This window comes from Sciurus carolinensis, chromosome 18 (assembly GCF_902686445.1).
Source record: "Sciurus carolinensis chromosome 18, mSciCar1.2, whole genome shotgun sequence".
Lineage (NCBI taxonomy): Eukaryota > Metazoa > Chordata > Mammalia > Rodentia > Sciuridae > Sciurus > Sciurus carolinensis.
Window position 1 is genome coordinate 1,569,447 of NC_062230.1, and position 23,097 is coordinate 1,592,543.

At 54.2% G+C, this 23,097-nt stretch overlaps 1 protein-coding gene across 1 annotated transcript in view; it reads right to left on the reverse strand.

Moving 5' to 3' along the window:
* Window positions 1-23,097, reverse strand: part of Galnt17 (polypeptide N-acetylgalactosaminyltransferase 17) — a 392,012-nt gene that overhangs the window by 191,602 nt on the left and 177,313 nt on the right. The window contains exon 4 of the mRNA XM_047534202.1: window positions 1,116-1,290. Within this exon, the coding sequence (XP_047390158.1) occupies window positions 1,116-1,290 (175 nt within the window). The remainder of the gene's footprint in view (window positions 1-1,115; window positions 1,291-23,097) is intronic.

The following is a 23,097-nucleotide window of genomic DNA, read 5'->3' on the forward strand; positions in this document are numbered from 1 at the left end:
CTGACTGTGAACTTGCGATCCTCCTGCCTCAGCCTCCTGAGTTGCTGGGATTACAGACATGTGCCACCATGCCTGAAAAGACATCAGTTCTTTAAAGCTGGTGCTGTGAACAACTTATTCAAGGGTATCGTTGAGTGTAAATAAACATTCGGTGTGTGTGTGTGAAGACAAGACTCTATTTCTTTAAAAGGTTGACCTCATAGTAGTAGAAGAGTAGTTAGCAGTGCTTGGGAAGGAGAGTGGGGGCGAGGGAGGGAGAAGGGTTGATTGACAGGAGCATAAATGCAGTTTGATAAGAGGATTACATGCTCAGGGCCCAGTAATGTGACTATAGTGAACAGTATCCACTGAATATTCCAAAATAGCTACAATGTTCCCAACACAAGGAAATGATAAATATTCGAGGTGACAGATATGCTAACTACCCTGATTTGACCAATGCACACTGCAGATATGTGTAGAAATATCACGCTGCACCCTGGGGATATGTACAATTATATGTGTCAATTAAAAAAAAAAAAAAGACTCCTCTCGCTAATAAGCAACCCCAGGCGTAGCTCGTTGAGCCTCTGACATGAGCAGAGTCGACACTGGGCGTGCTCCCTGGCCCTGCTTCTCCCCTGGACAGGCCCACCTCTGTGTCACCAAGCTCCTGAGCAAACTGGCCTGCTGCTGCTGCTTCTGCTCCCACAGGGTCGACAATTCCTCTCACATTGTTCTTTCTACCTGGGAAAATATCGGGGCCACGTCTGCAGAGAATAACGCTCCTCTTCCTCCAAGGGAGACCAGAGACCAGATCACAAAGTTGGACGCTTTGCTACGAAGGTGGGATCAGCAGCGGCAGCCGCCTCCACACTCCCCAGAAGGGAAAAGCCAGCGAGAAGAAAGAGCAGCACACATCCAACCATCCGGCCCCCACAGGACCCTGTGAGAGTGTGAGGCACGTCCCTGGGGTGAGGTCACGGTGGCGACCAACAGCCACTCCTCCTGCGTGGTCCCATGCTCCACCACCCCTGCTCATCCCTCCAGGAGTCCCTGAGGAGCAGGCAGAGCAGGCCCTCCCCAGATCCCAGCCCCCTCCAACCAAGTGGCCCCGGTGCCAGCGTGTGACCTACCAGCCAGCAGTGAACTCCACGTGGGCGTCGAAGAAGCCGGTCACCTGGCCGGTGGCCACCTTCCAGCCCTCGATGCGTGCTCGGATCAGGCCCTCCCTTCTCTGGTTGCGCACCACCTTCACCAGCCCTGGGTAGCGTTTGTGGACGTACTCCTCCAGCGGGGCCTTCAGCTCCTCTGCCAAGGACAAGAGGCGGGAGGCCCGTGAGCACCACATCTCCTGCGGGCAGCCCACCCCAGGTGCCTCCAGAGCTTCAGCGTCTTGAGCTACTGCAAAAAGGTGGGCACGTTAGTGATCCCAGCAGGAACGTCGGCCCAGGCAGAAGGCACCCCACCCAGGACGTGTGTGCTCCGACGGCACAGGGGGGACACAGCTGGACAGAAAACAGCCCTGGCCTGCACAGCCCAGCTGCCACAGGCTGGCAGAGGGGACCTTTCTCAGTGGCCCTTCTCATTTCTTGGTTAGTACCCCTGTCCTCCCAGTGCCCCAGCTCCTACGCATCAACTCATACGTGCACATAGCTTCTCCTGTGCCCAGTGCAGGGCACACACCAGATGCACTGTGAACAGGCCCCGTGCTGGTCTTGGGGTGCAAAAGAAGTCTTCACCCAGTAGCAGAAATCCTGCCTCAGGGCTGGAGCAATGCTGCTGAAGACTGAACACCTCCCTTCTGCAAGAAGCAGGTGACAAAGTGCTTTATTCCTATGATCTAATTTAATCCTGAAGCAGCCCTAGGAGGTGGCGAGACTAATGCCATCAATTAGCAAAATTAGTTCTATTTTGCAAATTAAGACCCCCCCATCTTAGGGAGTCCAACCTGACCCAAGGTCATACACCCAGCAAGAAAGAACTGAAACCCAACCCGGCCATGCCCCTGAGTCCACAGAATCAGAGGAGGGGCTGGCGGGAGCTAACAGAGGAGGGAGTCCTAGGTGTGCCCCACAGAGCCTGTTCTGTGGTTGTTCAGCAGCTCTGGAGCAGCACCTGGTTCTGATGCAGGCAGGTCCACAGGCAGAACTTGCAGAAATGCTGTTACCGCTGAGTTTACTGTACAGAAAACTGAGGCTAAATCATGAGATTGTGTCGCTTCTTAGATCAACAGGGAGCTTTGGCCAAATTCGAGGCCGCCTACGTTAGGCTGAGCCGCTGGGTCCTGGCTGTGGAGCCTGGAAAGATGCAACCCTGTGACCCAGGGAGGAATAGGGAGGGGTGTTCAGCTGAACGGGCAAAAGAACCCCAAAGAGCAAGAGCAGGAGAGGAGCGGTCAGCCAACGGCCAGGGTGTGGGGATGGGTGCACCGGGTGGCAACCAGCCGTGTGCCCACAGCCCTGTAACCCCTGGAGCTCAGAGGGTGACTGTGTTTGAAGACGGGCCCTAAAGCGATGACTGAGTAAGATGAGGCCATTAGGGTGGGCCCGATCCCAGTGACTCCTGTCCTCAGAGGTGCAGGGACTCCAGCAGATGCACTGGGCAGGCGTGCACAGAGGGATAGCCACTGGATGAGGTGGCAAGGTGGGGTCTGAAAGCCAAGGAGAGAGACCAAGGAACCCGGCCCTGCCACGCCTCCATCTGGACCTCCCAGGCTCCAGAACCGTGGGGAACATTTCTGCTGTTTAGGACACGCCATCCATGGTGCTCTGCTGGTGCTGCCCGGGCAGACCACTGCAGGGGCTGGTGACGGGTGCCTTCACCCTCGAGGAGAACCTCCGCTCTGGGGCCCAGGGTGCGGGCAGGGCGATGCTGCAGGCAGGACCCTGGGCATCCCAGGGCCACTCTGCGTGGTCAGACTACTCTCACCTCAACCTGCTCATCTGCAGAGGGTGAGATGATCACGGCACCAGGAGCACAGGGCTGTCGCAAGGGTCAGACTGGCTGCAACAGAGACGCCCGAAACCGTCCGGGCACAGCGTGCACGCTACCACGGAGCCGCTGTTATCAACACTTATTTTATTTGCTTCTTTCCCTCCAGAGACATTTGAAGTGCCTGCACAGAGACCAGAGAGCAGCCTGGAGCGGAGGAGGCCAGGTGGGCGGTGACGAGGGCAGGAACAGCAGAACTCCGCTCAAACTCCAGGCAGCCGGCCTTCGCGAGAGCGCTCAGATCCAGGACACGCCCCTTCCACTCAGAGGGCACCATGGTGGCCAGCAGGCTGGTGCTACGGTGAGGGTGGGGCTCTCCCCTCCCAGACTCCGCCTCTCCCCTCGTGGCAGGGTCAGGCGGGGCCGGTGGGAGGCGGCTGGTCACAGGGACAAAATCCTCAGGTGTGGATGAAGGCCTTTCTTGAAAGGCTAGGCAGGTCTGGGGAGTGAGCTGGGTCTGGAGAGACTGGCTGAATCACCCGTGAGCAGGCCGCTGCGGGCTCTGCCCCGCGTGACGCCGTCGCCATGCCACGCTGCACACAGGCCCTGGCATTGCCAGCTGCCCGACCTTGACTCGCCCAGCCTCCAGAACTGTGGGCTGAGCAGACCCCTCCGCCACGGCTCCCCTGCCTGGGGTCTTGGTTACACCACTCAGAGTGGACCATCCAGAACTGTGGGCTGAGCAGACCCCTCCACCATGGCTCCCCCAGCCTGGGGTCTTGGTTACACTGCCCAGAGTGGACCAGGACAGCTGGGCAGGGCTTGTGAGCTCAGTTTCTCATTTATTCTCCTGGAAGGCTGGGTGGGTGGGCAGGGGACAGAGGGACGTGCACTGAAGGTAACGGGCAGCACACCCTGGTGCTATGGTGGTCACCCTCCCCGCCCACTGGATTGGCCTGTGATGGCAGGAGTCCGTCCCGAAGTTCAGGGAAGACGTTCTGAATGCCGAGTGCTGAGCACCTGCCTGGGATCCGCAGACACTCTGAGCTCTCAGCTGCTGGGCAACGGGGGTAGTCAAGGCACTGCCCGAATAAAGTTGGGTCTGGCCACCTGGTCACCATGGCAAGTTCCCAGGGATGACCTCACTTGTGAAGTGGTTGGGACTGAGACTTTGGGTAGTGAAAGGGTAAGGGCTTACAAGCCTGGAGGGAGAGGGTGGTTCCCATGGCGCCCCACTACGTCCGAGGCTCCTGGGAAGGACGTTAAGGGCTCTGAGAGTACCAAGGGCTGATGGGCCAGCCGATCGCGGGCCAGCCCTGTGGACGGCGGGAGTAGTGAGAACGCTCTCTAGTCACTGGCCTGCCGGTAATCATTCAGATCCACTCTGTAGCTTCCCCTGGACGCGGCCTGTCTTCCTAGACAGCGTCACCGCAGAGTCTGGGGGCTGCTCTACCCCAGACAGAACAGCAGACACCGCTCTCCCTCTGCAAGGTACAGGGGCACACGTTTCCAAATGCAACCGAGTGGCAGCCTCCAGCTGTGGCGGGGACAGGGAGGGAGGTGCCGTGACCCAGCCAGCAGGCTGAGCGCCCGTGACCCTGAGCAGCCCCGCAGGGCGACTCTGGAAAGACAGAAGGGGTTGCACCCACACCTAAATTAATAAACGAATAAAAAACAGCTCAGGCCCAAGCGCTCCCTCCAGACACTTCCAGTCTAACTAAGGAGAGGAGACACGTTCAAAGGTCACAATGTTCGCTGTCACCAGACGGAGTTGGTGGACGAACAAGAAAAGCCACCGAGGAGGAGCGGACCCCGAGCCACCGAGGGAGAAGGGACCGGCAGAAGTCGGGGGTGCACTTTCCCTAATCCAGAGAGCCAAGCACAAGAAAAACACGGGAGCACAGCACTGGATCCTAAGGTGCCAGAGTCACAAGCGCCGAGATTCATGCTGGGCAACCGGAAAGGTGCCACTGATTTAAAAAGACAAAGGAGAGGACGAGGAACAGTTTGATGAGTTCTCTTGGGCACGGGCTGGGCTCCAGTGGACATGAGGAGTGACCAAGGTGAGCCAAGGTTAGAGTGCGGCGAGAGAGAGGCGTCAGGACGCAGGGGCGAGGCGGCGGCACGAGAGGGAGGCTTCCAGGAGATGGAGGGGACGCAGACCACACGAGGGAGACCACACATTTAGGAGGCAGGGAAACCGCCGGAAACAGCACCACGGGGCAGGGCTTCCAAGAGGGGCCTGCATGTCACTCCCAGAGAGCCCCAGAGCCTGCGAGGACTGAGTCTCACGCCCTGTCCCCGGAGACCAGCGTCCAGGGTCAGGGAAAGCCGGGTGCATTCAAGAAAGCGAGAGCTGAGCATGGTCTCTGATCAGGAGGCTCCTGATGGGACTGGTGACTGGAAGGACTTCCCTCTGGGTGTCATCGGTCCCTGTAGGGATAGTGTGAGCACAAAGGGAACTTGGTGAGTAGGACCACAGAAGAGAGTTCTAGAAAGGCGGGTTCTGGAGGAACACAGCTGGGACCGCAGGAGGGCTTCAGGTTGTTGAGATCCAGAAAGGAGAGAGTCCGACTGGGGGTGAGGGTGGGGTGCAGAAGCCCAAAGCCATCTTGGAGGAGTGGGTCACGTGTCAATCTGCTGAACAAGACCCCGGGCTCCTGGGGAGCATGCCAAGTCCCCCGCCCCCCCCGAGACTGCTGAGAAATGTCATGCCTGTCACCTAAGGTCCCTCAGCATCCTTCACAGAAGCAGCCATTCTAGAACCGTAGAAGGAGAGGAAGAACATTTTACCTGCATTTTTATTTTTTTTCAGAGAAGAAAACAAAAACCTATTTCTGCAGAGATAAATGTTTACCTTCCAGTGTTAGATGAAATTCAATATTAAATTGGCCTGGTGCCATTTGGGAATCCTTGTGTTTCTTACAGTTTCGATAAACAGTACTTGGGGTAGTCAGGAGGGAAGAAGCAAACACAGCCCGTGACCAGAAGGGGCTGGCAAGGGAAATACATCTGCTCCTAAACAATAAAGAAACACCTGTCGTCCAGGCTTGGGAGCGCAAGCTGGTAATAACAGAGGTACCAACAGTGGGAACCAAGCAAAACGCTATTACGGAAGTCTCCCCAGAGCCCCGCTTTCAGCGAATTACAGACTGAGCTGCCCGGACAGTCCTCGCCTCTCAGTCATAGGAAGGGTTAACCCGGAGGCTCCTCTCTGCAGCATCCAAAACCAGTGCAGGAGCCCAGTGCCACAGGTGCATGGGCTTCGGGAAGCCACGCTGCCCAGGCTGGGCCAGGTCAGGGGTCCACGTTGGGGGGAACTTACCTGTCCTCTCTCACCTCGTTAGAGGGTCTAGAGGGGAGCAGCTGAATGTTCCGCCTCTCCCTCAAGGTGTGAAGGCTCAGGAGAACCCACCTAAGCTCAAATGAGTATTTCTAGAAACTTCAACCACCAAGCATCTCCAACAAGCTCCGAGGCCTGGTGCCCTGAGGTCACACCCTGGGAGCGCTGTCTGGCCATCCCCCTGCCTGGCTCCATCAGTGGTGAACAGCTGGCTCTTCATACACTAGCCCTGCGGGTGAAATACGGCTCACTCTCCCTAAGCTACGTTCCAGGACCCCAGCTTGGCCTCTCCCTCCTCCTGGGCCCTTCTTGTCCTACACTGACTGCAATACTAGACCTCTCAGAGATGACCTCAGCCTGAACGGAGAGGGTGTGCCACGCTGTTTCCAGAACTGGGACCGTGAAGCCCGGCCACACCGGAGGGAACAATCTCGCAGCTGGGTCCTTCGCTCCATCAGGACTCCACGTGCTCCTGGCTCCTGCTCCCTCCTGACTATCCTCACTACCAAAACAGCAGAGCCCTCATCCTGCAGGTATGCACCCCAGAAGCCCCAGCGGATGCCTGAAACCGAGGCTGGTGCTACACTAAAATAATGGCCACTGGGACACAGGCCCTGCAGGGCAGCGATGGTGGAGCTGGTAATGGAGACGGCTGTGTCAGGTGGGCAGTGTATATACCAAGGATACGCTGGACCAAGGGATGGCCGCAAAGGAGGCACAGAGCAGGGTAGCCTGAGATCGCATGGCGCTGCTCAGAAAGGCAGGCAAATAGAAATGTACAAATTACTTATTTCTGGAATTTTCTCTTTGATATTTTTGAACTGAGGTAGACAGCAGGTGACTGCAAAGGTGGAAGGCAAAAACTACAGATCAGGGGACCACAATACCACTGAGGGCAACGATCCTACCCACGTCCTTCCGCTGCCACCAGTTCCTCTACCACCCGACTGCCAGCAGCTGTCAGGTGCGGGCATGCTGCTCGCTGGGAAAGCACGGGCTGTGACAGCTGGGGACGAGAAAAGCACACATATGGCCCGCTCCAATTAAAATGCGAAACCCAAGTGCCTGCCTCTGAGCCCACCATCCTCAGAGGGGGCCCCACCGCAGCCCACGAAGGTGCCACTTCCCTGCTCCTCCCCGGGCTCGCCAGCCTCCATCGGCTCAGCAGGGCTGACCAGGGGCCCGGCTGCCCCCATGCAAACCCAACGTCTCGAACACACTGGTTAGTTCTTCTTCCTTGCTCTCCTGTTATAACTAAAATGCGCCATCTGGGTCATTTTGAAATACACAGCTCGGTGGTGTTAAGTACATTCACAAGGTACGTGGCCACCGCTGCCACGTAGTTCCGGAACTACAGCTCCAAACACAAACCCCGTGCCCTGGAAGCAGTTGGTCCCCTTCCCCCGACGCAGCCCCACTGATGGGCTTCTCTACCAGTTGGCCTGTTCCGGATACTGCATTAAAATGGAGCCAGCAGTGTGTGGTCTTTTGTGTCCGTGGGCCTTGTCAGTCTGAAGGTGGGATGTGTGTGAAGAACTCAGGTTGTTGGGTTGATCGATGTAAACCCCGAGGCCTCACTGAAGATCTGACTCCATATTCTGTGGCCAGGTGGCTTCGGTCCCCATGTTGGTAACTGGTGGACTTGAAGTTGCCCCCAGGGCACAGTCTGGTCAGCGAGCTGCCTTCAACTCTGGGTTCCTGCTGGCCTGGACTTTTTCCAGGGTGGATCCTTGTTCTGGGCTTGTGCTTTATACCCAATTGGTCACCAAAGCTACCCCTGTCTAGAAGTGTCTAGAAGGGTCCTCCTCCCAACCCGACCTGTTCCAGGCTCCTCCAAACAGCGAGGAGGCACCACATCCCTGAGGGAGGCTCCTGCCCATGCCTCTCACTCCTGCCCCAGAGTCTCCCTGACACTGAGCACGGCTGACCCTGTGGGAACTCCCAGCTCACTGCAGCTGGGGCCTCTGACGGTCGGCTCGAACAACATGGTCTTCAAGACGGGGTTAATCAGAACACTCTACATTTCTGAAGCATCTTTTCTTCTCTAAGAAATTTCATGTTGTATATAAGTGAGAATCAGCTTTGAAAGAGCATAAAAAATAGACGTAAAACACCTGGATGTCCAGGTGTGCCTAGAAAGACACTTATGCCTAAAATAACCAGCCAACTAGATGTGTGATAGCAGCCACGCAAAGACCAAAACCGAAATGCTCAAATACTATCTTAAAAACTGGAAAAGAAAGTCGGGATGATGTCCTGGTCATCTGGCATTTGGGTTTCTTCTGTGTCAAGCAGAGAGAGTCAGTGCAGAGGTGAATTTTATTTTCATGTTTATATAATTTGAGGGAATCGTCTTTTGAAAGAGAAAAAAAATCTTATTTTGTAAATCCGACAAGGTGTGTGCACATAGCCGGGGGCCTGAGGTGGCCTGGAGGGTGTCCATGAGGCACCAGGCTGCTCACGCGCAGTGCCTCCCGGCCGCCAAGCCCCACTCTTCAGACACCTCAAACCCTAGGCGGGCGCATGTCTAGATGAAATATTCATACCCCCAAATTGCTAACCAAGCTGACTAAAATGTCAGCCCATCACGGAAGGCTGCGGAACAGGGTTCGGCTTTCACGACGGAGCCAGGCTGCCTGGCGGACTCGTCACGTTCTGTTTCTGCTCTGACGCTTACCGTGTCCTCATTACCGCCACGTGGTGCTGCAGCCGCTTACCTGGATCAAGCTTCCTACTTCCTGAACCCAGCGGTGCTTCACTGCTGAGCCACACCCCCCGCCCCCTTTCTGTGTTTTACTTTGAGACAGGGTCGTGCTGCGTTGCTTAGGACCTGGCTAAGCTGCTGAGGCTGGCCTCGGACTCACCATCCTGCTGCCTCAGCCCCCCGAGGCCCTGGGATTACGGGCCTGCACCACTGCACCCGGCTCTTTCTACCCGCTTAGTGACTCTGAAAGGGTATTATTATCCCCATTTTATGGGCAAGGAAACTGAGGCACAGAGAGGCTGCTATGGTGTGAATGTCCGTTGTCCCCAGCTCTCTCTGGGTGAATCCTAATCCCTCGGTGTGATGGTCTAAAGAGGCAGGACCTCTGGAAGAAAATTAGGTCACGTGGGGTCCACACTCAAGAATGAGATCAGTACCCTTATGGAAGAGGCCCGTGGAAGCATGCCTGTCCCCCTACCACGGAAGGACACTAAGGAGGACCAGGCCGTCACCAGATCCAGCCTGCTTTGATCTTGGACTTCCAGAACCATGAACAATAAACTGCTGCTTATTAGCCACCCAGCCTAAGGTACTTTGTTAGAGCAGCCCAAAGGGACTGAGGCGGAGAGCCGAAAAGGCCACACGGCTTGGGTGACACACCAGCACACCGACTTTCTGTCTCTGGTTCTTGGGGAGGTGACACTGAAGTCCCAAGCTTGTGGGCTCCTGTGGTGCTGCAAAGGCCCGGCCGGGCTTGCCCCGGGAACCGGCTCCGTGGGAAGTGCGGAAGCCCCGTGTTCCCAGATGGACCACTGGTGTGCACTCTCACTGTGGGGGGGGGCACGAGCCCGGGACAACGCATCCCATTCTGTTCTGGATCTGCCGCCATCGATACCCGTGACAGGAGGCGAGGGAACAGGGCCAGAGCGCGAGGGGCAAGGTGGCCGGCCGATGGCGGGAGCACCAGTCCCAGGTTGGACCCTAGGAGGCCTCTCCCCTGCCCTGTGCAGATGGGGGTCAGTGCCTTGAAAGCAGGAGCCATGCAGGTCGACAGGGTGGCCCCGGGCCCGGTGATTCAAGAGCCACCAATCCCACACACACCCGCTGCCTGTGGCCGCCCTGCAACCCTGCCATCCTGGGCTTGAGGGACAGCCGTGCCCAGACACGCAAAGAAGCAATGAAGTCACACGTGGGGCCGGCCGGCGTGAAAAGGAGGCAGGAGGCGGACGGCAGACTGAGAAGGAACACTCGCGCCGCGCAGGAAAGCATTTTAAGGCCATCCCAGAGCGAGATCAAAGCAAGGACAAAAGAAAGTCAAAGGACTGAAAGGAAGACGGAAAAGAGATGTGAGGAGCGAGACACCGAGCGTCACGCGGAATCCATCACACAAGCCCTGCGCGGAGGACAAGCCCCGGAGAGGAAGCCATCTGCTTTCAGTTCCTGGAAAAAGAAGCGCGTCTCCACTGCCCCTTTCACTCAGATCTCCCCCTTTAAAAACAAGCACGGGTGACCCTACGCAACAGGAAAACGCCACCAGACCTGTAGGAGGGGACCCCAAGTTGCTTCCCCAAATTAGAGGAGCTTGCCCATCAACAGGCAGGTGACGTCTGTGCCTGCCGCTGATTCTAACAACAACATGTGAATCTAAGTGACACAATTTGTCTACAGGCCGGAGTGTGTTTTTCTTTCATTACGTTTCTTATTTACTGTGATATTGATTCTGAATGCTCTGACGCTGGTAAATATCTTCCCTGAAATAGCAAGAGTCACAATCATTAAGGAGAGAGAGGACAGAATGCAAGAAATGCAGGGGCCTTGGGAGGACAGGTGTGCACCCAGGTGCCTGGTCACTTCTCCCCTGGTCACTTCTCTTAAACACAGGGCCAGCCAGGAATGGGCAACAGAGGAGGCTGATCGTCTGACCAGTGCCGCCTCCTCTAGCTTGCAGGGTCCTCTAGATTCAGACCTCTGAATTCTTCAAGGTCAATGGCAGCAGGTGCCTGTGGTAACGCCCAGGTTAGGGTGAGTTGTGTGGCTAAGCCTGTTCCACATGCAGCCTGCAGACTCTCCAGGTCTTATCCCAGCCACAGCCCAGGCACCACCCAAGCAGGGCAGATGTGCCCTGGGACGCCGCCTGGGACGTTCTGCTGACACGAGGCCACCGTAACGCCAGGCATCCCATGCTCACGACCGTGTGGCGTGAAGACCTGCAGAAGCTCTGCTCACCTTATTGCACAGAGAGCACTGGACGACGGCAGTTCTGATGTGGAAAAAAGAATGGAAATGGAAAGGTCCCAAGGAGGGCGGGCTGGGGACACACTCACATTCACCCGACGTCTGGGACACTTGGGGAAGACAGCGCGCACCCTGGTCCCGAGCACGCATCTGGATGTACTGCACGGAGTTGGGGGAACGTGCACAGGGACAATAAGGTTCCTACCTAACCAGGCTGTGCTGGGGTCTGCATGTGGTTCACCCCCGCGAACTCGGCTGAGGTTCAGTCCAGTCCCTGGGCAGTCAGCTAGCTATTCATTATTGTGACCAAAACACCCTACCAGAGCAACTTAGAGGAGGAAAATTTATTTCAGCTCATAGTTTCCGAGCTCCAGTCCATGGTCGGCCGACTGCACAGCTCTAGCAGCCAGGAGGCAGAACAGCATGGCAGCAGGGTATGGAGGAGGACAGCAGTGTGGCTCACGACAGGAGGCAGGAGAGCCTGAATCCAGGGAGCCAGGGACAGTACCACCCCAGGGGCACACCCTCAGCCACCTGCCTCCTCCACCACACCCCACCTTCCTATAGTTACCACCTATTAATCCATTCAGATTATTAATCCATCAAGTGGATTAATCCACTGTTCAGACTACGGCTCTCATAATCCAGTCATTTCACGTCTGAACATTCCTGCAAAGCCTCACACATGAGCTCTCGGGGACGTCGCCTCTCCCCATGCTGGGCCGAGATGTCTGTCTCTTCTGTTCCCTGCCTCCTGCTGCAAGGCTGCTGGGCATTGTCAGAGGATGAGGGAGGCCTGCCTGTCCACTCTTGCCCACCCAGGATGGTCCCTGCTCGATCCTGCAACCCAGCAAGGTCCTCAGCCTCTGACGGGGGCTCTCTCTCCACAGCTTGTCTGTCCCCTCTGACGGCTCTGGACAACTCGTTGCCAAGCTCCTCTGCCTCTGCCCCCACCCAGGCACGTCCTCTCCCTGTGGTGTCCTCCCATTTCAACGGTGCCGACTCTCCGGGAGCCAATTCTCAAGCCTCCTGCTTCACAAGGACGACACTAACTTCCCCAAGATGCATCCCTTGCCATGCGGCCCCAGTCCACCCCGTCCGGGTTTGCATCAGAGGTCCAAGGTCAGCTCGTCCACCCTGCCCACGCCCACTTCGTTCTTGGAGGTGTTGCCTGATGGTCACACGGTACCTGGGGTGTAGCGATGCTGTGCCTGTCCATGCCCCTGGCCACAGGGCACAGGTCCAAGGAGGGATCTGTCCCAGATGGAACACCACTTCCTTTCTCTGGAGAAACTGACCTGTCTCTACCCAAAAGCTGAAGCTGTAAGATACAAACTTTGGGCCACACAGCAGCTGTATTTTCCTCTACAGGAATTGAAGACCCCGGGAGGCCAGTACCTATGAGCCACAGGGATGGAGGCAGGGTTGAGCTGCTGGCCCCTGCCCTACCCTGGGTTCTGTCGGACCCGCTGGCCTTCTCTGAGCATTGGTTCCTATCTGGGGGAGCTCAGGGTCTGATCAGCAGCACAAAATATTCAACACACTTTTTGGATTTTCTCCTGGTTCTGCTGGAATGCAGTGCCACAGAGATGTGGTCACCAAGGCCAACGCAGGAACTTTTCACATAAATGGTTTAAATGACCAAAAGACCCTAAGGACCGGTATTAACCACAAGACCCAGCAATGCACTCTCGAACACTGACTCCTGAGAGAGAGGATGCATTTCACCAAATAGCTACATGTAAATGCTCATAGCAGCCAGATCTGTAAAAACGCTCAAGCACAACAACTCAGATGTGCAAGAGGTGACTGCTCCAGTGATCACGTCCACCGACACCTCGGAAGACTGCAAAACCTGAGAAGGAGCCAACGGTACACCCAACAGCCTGGGCGATGTCCAGGGAATCACGCGCACGTGCACAGACGACTCCAAAGGTCACACACTAGGTGGTCCGATTCACAGAGCATCCTTGAAAGACCAGAATCGGGATGTGAGCAGATGAGGGGTCACCAGGGGTTGGGCCATAGCGGGTGGCAGGAGGGAGCCTTCCTGATCAGATTGGACAGAACACTCTCTGTCTCTCTGTCTGTCTGTCTATCTGTCTCTCTCTCTCACACACACACACTCACACACAGGTGAAGTCAGAATAAGCTCTGTGGATTGTACCCGGGGCCATTTCCTGGTGACGACCATTCTGTGGGATGTTCCCACTGGGGACACTAACTGAAGACTCTACCTACTTCCTGTGTTGCTGTGCAACAGCCCACGGATCTACACTTATTCCAGACTAGAAAGGGGGCTGCTCCCGTTCCCGCTTGTCGAGGCCGGCGTAGGACGCGCTGGGGGAGTCCCCTTCGCTCTGGTGCAAAGTGCGCACGGTGCTCCCGGGCCGCCCTCCCTGAGCACATAGAGAGGAATGTAAGCGCCCAACCTGGTTGTGATTACAGACCCACAGAGCAAACGCTGTCACACGGCTGTGATCCGGTCGGGGGCTAAGACAAGAATTACCTGTGATTAGGAGGGCTGCTTACAGGCAGGGGGCGGGCAGGTGATGTTCCCATAAAGAGCCCGACCGAGCGTGCGGCTGTGCGATAACACGGTGTCTCCTGGCTCTGTCACTCAGAGCCTCGGCGGCACGGGAAGAGTGTTATCTCCCCAGAACACAAGACTCCCCTGTCCCTGCACATGCACACCAGGAAGGACGCCTGGGCGCAGGGCCGGCTCCTCTCCAAGATCCTTCTGGAAGACCAGAGGGTAGGACCTTCCACTCAAAAAAGTTCTCTGCCCGGAGCCGTTCTGCTTCCAGCCTTTGAATGCAACCAAGCAGAGGGGCCGCTCAGACGTGCTCATTCTACGGGGGACGAGTACTGACAAGCCACACAGCTGTTCAGGTCACCACCAAGCCCGAACGATGACGCTGGGGTCAGGCGGTGTGTCAGGCAGCTCTCCGTCACCACAGGGGACACTCGTGATGATGGACTCGTGGAGAGGAAAGGCCTATCTGGCCCACAGCTTCGAGGGTCCGCCCGCCATCCGGGGCCCCACTGGATGGGAACATGGCGGCAGTGCCTGGCAGAGCAAACACGCACCCCGGGGTCAGAAGGCAAAGAGGAACGTTAGAGGGAAGAGGCTGGGGTCTCCTCTCCCCGGCAGGCTTTCCCCAGTGACCTGGGGCCCACCGCTCCCAGTGGGGGCAGGCTGCAGAACCAGCCCTGACTCGGGCCTCTGGGGTCCTTCCAGACCCAGCCCGCAGCAGCTGCTGCCTCAGATGGCGACCCAAGAGCCAACCTGCTGAAGCCGAGTGTGCACAATGACTCCGAACAGGAGCTTCCAGAATGCGCCAGAGGAGGAGGAAGAACATCTCTGCACTGTGGGGCTGAGCTTAGCTTCTCCAGCCATCATCACCCAGCAGCGAGCCAGGCCGCGGGGCGCAGGCCGCGGGGCGCAGGGCAGAGGAGGCTCTGGCCGTGGAGCCTCTCACGGTTAGAGACGGGCAGGGGCCCAGCGTGGTAAGTGCTCTGCCAAATGACGCACCGAGGCCAGGGCAGCAGACACAACGGGCTTCCTCCAGTGGGTGACGCTCAGGTGGAGGGGGATCCAAGAAGGAGCAGAGCTGGAACATCAGTCAGGCCCGCACACACCGGCCTCCGCCAGGCACAGCAGTCCTCCCTCCCACCTGCCTCCGCCAGTACAGCAGTCCTCCCTCCACCGGCCTCTGCCAGTACAGCAGTCCTCCCTCCACCGGCCTCCGCCGGTACAGCAGTCCTCCCTCCCACCGGCCTCCGCCAGGCACAGCAGTCCTCCCTCCCACCTGTCTCCGCCAGTACAGCAGTCCTCCCTCCACCGGCCTCTGCCGGTACAGCAGTCCTCCCTCCCACCGGCCTCCGCCAGTACAGCAGTCCTCCCTCCCACCGGCCTCCGCCGGTACAGCAGTCCTCCCTCCCACCGGCCTCCGCCAGGCATAGCAGTCCTCCCTCCCACCGGCCTCCACCAGTACAGCAGTCCTCCCTCCCACCGGCCTCCACCAGTACAGCAGTCCTCCCTCCCACCGGCCTCCACCAGGCACAGCAGTCCTCCCTCCACCGGCCTCTGCCAGTACAGCAGTCCTCCCTCCCACCGGCCTCCGCCGGTACAGCAGTCCTCCCTCCCACCGGCCTCCGCCAGGCACAGCAGTCCTCCCTCCCACCTGTCTCCACCAGTACAGCAGTCCTCCCTCCACCGGCCTCTGCCGGTACAGCAGTCCTCCCTCCCACCGGCCTCCGCCAGTACAGCAGTCCTCCCTCCCACCGGCCTCTGCCGGTACAGCAGTCCTCCCTCCCACCGGCCTCCGCCAGGCATAGCAGTCCTCCCTCCACCGGCCTCTGCCAGGCACAGCAGTCCTCCCTCCACCGGCCTCTGCCAGGCACAGCAGTCCTCCCTCCCACCGGCCTCCGCCAGGCACAGCAGTCCTCCCTCCCACCGGCCTCCGCCAGGCACAGCAGTCCTCCCTCCCACCGGCCTCCGCCAGGCACAGCAGTCCTCCCTCCCACGGCTGCAGAGGCCAACACCGGGTGGAGGCACGCGCCTGCCCTAGCCTTCTCCTGTGCGTGCATAGCCATGGCGAAGTCTAACGTATAGATCAGGCACAGCCAGGGGTCGACGGCTCTGAGGACGAGGCAGGAAACTAGGCAACAGGCTGTGGCAGAAGTCATGAGAAGGGTCTCTGGACCCCTCTTACTGCACCGCGGATCTTAGGACCTCAGCTTACGGGGTTTTTTCCCTATTAAGTCACCTTTTCACTTATAGGAAGCACTGCGCGGTTTCTCCTTGGCAGGTCTGAGCTGACAGAATCACCCATCTCGTGCTCTGGGGCGTTTCCTTGAGGAGAAGCTCCACGATCCTGAAGCAGACCCCGAGCCCGTGCCCCTGGGGAGAGGCAGGCTGGTGGCCTGCACTGGAGGGACGCGCTGGGAAGGGACGCTTTGCCTTCCAGGTGGGGCGAGCGGGATTCATCAAGCTACTCAGAACAGAATGCAATCTAGAAACCAGGAGCCGTTTATTTCCGGAAATTTCCACTTATTATCTTGGGATCACGGTTGGCCAGAGGTGATGCAAACTGCAGAAGGCAAAACCTCAGGGAGGAGGCAGGGGACCCGCCTCACCTCATGGCCACATCCCTGCGTAGAAGCTGCTAGCACGCCAATCTACTCCAGACCATCAAGGCCCTGGCCAGGACCACAGAGCCAGCGCTTGGGACATGTCTACGGCTTCTTTTTTTTTTTTTGCCTGTTAATATTTCATTTGTTTATTTATTTATTTAGGTTTGATTTTTTTCCCTACATACATACAGGGTAATAATGTCTTATTCTACCGTCCTTCCCATTCCCACTCCCCCTTCTCTCCGCTCACTACCCTCTGTACAATTAAAAGTTCCTTCATTCTTCCCTACCCACCCTCACTATGGATCAGCATTCACTTATCAGAGAAAACATTCAGCCTTTGGTTTTCAGAGATTGGCTTATTTCACTTAACATGATCTTTTCCAGTTCCATCCATTTACCTACAAATGCCATGATTTCATTCTTTTTTAAGGCTAAGTAATATTCCATTCTGTATATATACCACACTTTCTTTATCCATTCATTTGTTGAAGGGCACCTAGGTTGGTCCCATACATAGTTCAGCTATTGTGAATTGAGCTGCTATAAACAATGGTGTGGCTGCTTCACTGTACTAGGCTGATTTTAAGTCCTCTGGGTATAAACCTAGGAGTGGGATAGCTGGGTCAAATGGTGGTTCCATTCCAAGTTTTCTGAGGAATCTCCATACTGCTTTCTATAATGGTTGCACCAATTTGTATTCCCACCAGGGATGTATGAGTGAACCTTTTTCCCCACATCCTCACCAATACTTATTATTGCTTGAATAATTGCTATTCTGACTGGAGTGAGATAAAATCTTAGAGCAGTTTTGATTTGCATTTCTCTAGTTGCTAGAAATGTTCAATGTTTTTTCATATGCTTGTTGATCAGTTGCATTTCTTCTTCTGTGAAGTGTCTATTCAGTTCCTTAGCACATTTATTGATTGGATTATTTGGGATTTTCTTGGTGTTAAGTTTTCTGAGTTCTTTTTACATCCTGCAGATTAGTGCTCTACCTAAGGTGTGTGTGGCAAAGATTTTCTCCCACTCTGTAGGCTCTCTCTTCACATCACTAATTGTTTCCTTGGTTGAGAAGAAGTTTTCTAGTTTGGATCCATCCCATTTATTGATTCTTAATTTTACTGCTTGCGCTTTAGGAGTCTTGTTAAGGAAGACTCCTTGTTAAGGAAGTCAAGTGACCGACATGATGAAGATTTGGGTCTACTTTTCCTTCTGTTAGGTACAGGGTCTCTGTTCTAGTGCCTAAGTCTTTGATGCACTTGATTTTTGTGCAGGGTGAGAGATAGGGGTTTAATTTCATTTTGTTACTTACATATGGATTTCCAGTTTTGCCAGCACCATTTGTTGAAGAGGCTGTCTTTTCTCCATTGTATATTTTTGGCACCTTTGACTAGTATGAGACAGCTGTATTTATGTGGGTTTGTCTCTGTGGCTTCTGTTTTGTACTATTGGTCTACATGTCTACCTTGGTGCCAATACCATGCTGCTTTTATTACTATTGCTCTGTAGTATAGTTTAAGGTCTGGCATTGTGATGCCTCCTGCTTCCCTCTTCTTGCTAAAGAGTGCCTGGGCTATTCTGGGTCTCTTATTTTTCCAAATGAATTTCCTGACTGATTTTTCTATATCTATGAAGCATGTCATTGGGATTTTAATAAGAACTGCATTAAATCTGTATAGCAGTTTTGGCAGTGTGGCCATTTTGACAATATTGATTCTGTGTATCCAAGAGCATGGAGATCTTTCCATCTTCTAAGGTCTTTAGTTTCTTTCTTTAGTGTTCTGTAGTCTTCATTGTAGAGTCTTTCCCCTCTTTTGGTAGATTGATTCCCAAGTATTTTATTTTTGTTGAGGCTATTGTGAATGGGGTAGTTTTCCTAATTTCTCTTGCAGTGGATTCATCACTTATGCATAGAAATAAATTTAATTTATAGGTATTGATTTTTTTTTTTTTTTAACTTCTGTGACCAAAATACCTCACCAGAACAATTAGAGGAGGAAAAGTTTATTTGGCTCATGGCTTCCGAGGCCTGACTTCACTGACAGTCGACTCCATTCCTCAGGGCCCGAGGTGAGGCAGAACATCATGGCAGAGCGTGGTGGGGGACCTGGCGATCAGGAAGCCGAGACAGCGCTCCACTCACCAAGGAAGAGGCGACTCAAAGGCCTATCGCCAATGCCCACCTCCTCCCAACACCCGCCTGCTGCAGGCACCGCCCAGCTGACCCCACGGGGGTGAACGCTCTGGTTCAGCCAAGGTTCCCGCAGCCCAGTTATTCACCTCTGAACCTTCTTGCACTGTCTCACACGAGGTCCTGGGGCCACTTCATGTCTGACCCACAACAGGCCAGGATGGGATTGCGCTCTCTCCTCCATGTGCTTTAGGACAAAGGAGGTAATGAGGGAGGGTTAAAAAGTCAGTTAAAAATCATGAAGATTTATGGATGAGGACACTGACCACAAAATAAGCTTATGCAAACTCGAAGTTGGAGTTGCACCTCGCCTAAGTGCGAAGGCACAGGAAGCTTCCAGGAGAAGGTGGAATTCGACGTGCCCAATGAGAATGCCATCCTTCCCCAAAACTGCTACTCCTTCCATATTTCCTTCCTTCCTTCCTTTCTTCTTTCTTTCTGGACTAGAGATTGAACCCAGGGCACTTAACCACTGAGTCCTATTCCCAACTTTTTAATTTTCTGTTTGAGACAGGATCTCCCTAAGTTGCTTAGGTCCTTACTTAGGTGCTGAGGCTGGTCTCAAACTTGTGATCCTCCTTCCTCAGCCTCCCGAGCTGCTGGGATTTCAGGTGTGTGCCAGCACCCCCAACGGGGTTTCCTTTCTTAATGAGAGGTGCCAGGATGCATCCTGTAACCTGAACAAGGACCTCCAGAGTCCTCTTTGACGCCCCCTTCACCATTTAGTCATCATGTGATTCCACCTCCATGTTCCCAAATCTAGAATATTTCAACACATGAAACCAGTGAGCTTCAAATCAGTAGTTATAGGACTAATCGTTAAACACATTTGAGACAGCCATACTTTGGGACAAAATTTCTATATTATAGGGTCTCCAAGTAAAAACTCTTGCACCTTATATGAAAATATTTTTAAATATTTTTAGTTGTAGATGGACAGGGTGCTTTTATTTCATTCATTTATTTATTTTTGTGGGTGTTGAGAATCAAACTCAGCGCCTCACATGCGCTAGGCAAGTGCTCTACAACTGAGCTGCAGCCCCAGCCCCGTGAAAATATTTGTCTATTAGAATACACATGGATATTCACACAGCCTAGCGATAACAGAGAATCTATATGAACATTCATACCGTCTAGGGTAAAGGGATTACTTTCTCAGGACATCATCAAAAGGAAAGACTGATTGATCTGACTACATGAAATGTAAAATTTATGCTTATCAAAGAAGTATTATAAACAACTAATTAGAATAAAAAATAATTTAAAAATGGGAACGAAATTTAAGAAAGTATTTTAAATAAATTAAAGTGAAAAATTCAAATTGAGAAATATAACTGTAAAGTGAATTTAAAAATAGAATATATAAAAAGTTCTTATAAATCAAAAAGACAAAAATATCCCAATAGAAAAAGGAATAAGGAAACATCAAAAGCCATATACTAAAATATACCTATGGTTAAGCCTATGAAAGATGTTTATCATTACGAATATTTTAAAAAGGCAGATTACAGTATGATGTTCTGGGAGGGGGACGCAGCTCTTGCCTAGCATGTGTGACACCCTGGGTTCAATCTCCAGCACCAGGAGAGGGAGGAGGAGAGAGAGGGGGAGGGGGAGGGAGGGGAAGAGGGGGAGGGGAGAGAGAGGGAGGAAGAGAGAGAGGGGGACAGGGAAGGGGAGAGGGGGAGGGGAGAGAGAGGAATAGGAGGAGAGAGAGGGGAGGGGAGAGAGAGGGAGGAAGAGAGAGAGGGGGACAGGGAGGGGGAGAGGGGGAGGGGGAGACCAGGACAACTTCTCTGCTTATATTAAAAGTTTTTAGAGATGAATGTGAAACTTCCAGGATAAGATGGATTTAACTCAGGACTCTGATGTCACTACTCAAAATGCTAATAGTAACAATAAAGGCATTTAAAAATAAATGAACAAGAAACACCATGACACTCCAAAGTTGGAGAAGACCCCAGGAGAGATAGAGCCATAAAACCCAGAAGGCTGGCGAGGGGACCCTCGGGGACAACCAAATGACAGCCAGCTGGCCCCAAGCCACCCATGGGACCCGGAACCCAGCTCAGTGCAGCCCAGGGCATCTGCAGCAGGCAGTGACCAGCAGCCCAGGACCTCCTGAACCAGGGGGAGGCAGAACTGGGGAAGGGGGCGCAGAGGTGGTTTGAAAAGCAGGGACGTCACCAGGTCCCCACTCCCGCTTCACCTGCAGCCACGCAGATCGCCCCACTTCTAAAGCCCACAAGTCCAACCCAAGTCTCGGTGCCTAGTCTGCTCCTCTGAGACTGTGATAAAGTGGACAGCACATGAAACGGAGCATTCTCACTATTCTTAGGTGCACGATCCGGGGACATTCAGTACCTTCCCATGATTGGGCACCATCAGCACCGTCTGACTCCAGAACAGCACTCATTCTCTCAGAGCAAACTCCTGCACCCACGAGGCAACTCCCGCCCACCCAGCTCCTGGCGAGCTGGCACCTAGGGCGTCTGAGGACAGCCTCCGCGTGGACGGTGCAAAGTGAAGAACAGACAGCAGAAAGCAGAAACGCTTAGGAACAAGGCAAAAACAGTCTTCACCTCCTCCAGGGAAAAAGAAAACGCGTTGCTTCCATGAAATAAGAACGATATGCTATGAATAGGAACTTCCAGAAAATAAGATTATCACTTGGATAGTAAACGTATTCTAGCAAGAATTTCAGAAGCTGAATAGAGGACAGATAAGATTGATGAGAACAAACAAAGCAGAGTAAAAAGATCTGAAGGGAGAGGCAAAGGCTCTCTGGGAGTTCCCAGGATCCCGGGAGACGCTCAGGCTCAGACGGAGGGGAAAGGGGGCCAGGATTGCCAATCTAAAATCCCAAGAAAATTTCCCCAAACTGATAGAAATTAGATTCCAGGCTGAAGCCCAGAGTGTCCAGGGTGGTGGGTGAAAACGATGCACACCAAGGCGCATCAGGGACGATCAGAACTCGGGAGGAACAGAGACTCCACGAGATTCCAGAAGAGGGAACCTGCAAAACTTCAGAAGGAGGCCTCAGCTCTCCCAACAACAGGGAGAGAGGGAAAGCCCGGGGCCGCGTCACCCGGGTCCCGCAAGGAGGAGCCCCTGCCTCCGAGGCCCGCTCACCAAGGACGGCGCCTCTGGCCCAGCTGATGTGGCTGCTCCTCCACTCTGCAGGGGTCCCAGGAAGCCTCTGGCGGTTGTGCTTCACCCAATAAGCCCATCGACCAGGTGAGGGCAAGCCAGGAGACGCAGATGGAAGAGGCAGGTGGCCCAGTCAGGACGCCATGCCCGGCGGGCCCGAGGCTGGGTGGACACGCCAGGCGGCAGCCATGGTCCTCCTGCGGGCTCCTCTCTGAGGGCGCGTGTGCGTCTCGGGACTCTGGCTCCCTGCCTGTCGACTGGATGCTCCCACCACAGGCTTTCTCTATGCCTGCAGCCTCCACTCACTGGCCTCTAGCTGTGTTCTGCTTTGACCTCCTCCGGGCGGGCAGAGGCTCTGGTGCATCAGAAGCCGAGAGCCCAGAGCAGCCGTCCACCTGCCTGTGCTTCTGTCTTGTCCAGTACCATCCATACAGCAGCCTGCCAGGAGCGCCCAGCACACCCTCGTTTCCTGGGCTCACTCAGGATGCAGCGGGCCTCGGAGGAGGGGCTGCTGTCAGCTCTCCGGAGAGCACACGGGCAGTGTTCCTGTCCTTGACCTGGCAGGATAACAGGCGTTTATAACAAGCATGTGTCACAAGACAACCGAAGGAGCCAGGAGTGTCATGGGAAAAGAAGGAAAGAAAAGACCTCCAGATTAGAAAGTCAGAGGTGAGATTACCGCTGTTTAAAAACGACATGAACACACACACAGACACACATACACACAGACACAGACATATACACACACAGAGACACAAACATACACACAAACACACAGAGACACAGAGACACACATACACAGAGACACAGAGACACACACATACACAGACATACACAGACACACATACATACGCAGACACAGACACACACATACATACAAACACACACAGACACACAGCACACATAGACACACATACACACACAGAGACACACATACACACACATGGAAAGCCTTAAGGAGTCCACCAAAGCGGGGGACAGTTGGAGCTAGTAAACAAGTCAGCAAGGATAAAGGATACAAGATCACTATGCAAAAATTGGTTTATATTTTTATACACTAGCATTGAAGTGAACATAAAGAAAACAATTCCATTTACTATAGCATTGAAAGGAATAAAATGCTTAGAAATAAATTTAACCAAAGAATCGTAAGAAGTGTATACTGAAAGTTATAAGACATGGTTGAAAGAGATTAAGGAAGACCTACCTAAAGAGAAAGATGTCTCTGTTCACAGAATTTTAAATTCAAGATGGCAGCATTCCCCAAACTGGTGTACAGATCCACTGCAATCCCTAAAATGCTTCTATCTGCCTTCTCTTGCAAACATGTCTAAGTTGGTCCTAAAATTATTATTTAGTGCAGGGGCTCAGAACAGACAAAACAGTTTTTTTTTAAAAAAGAGCAGGGATGGAGGACTC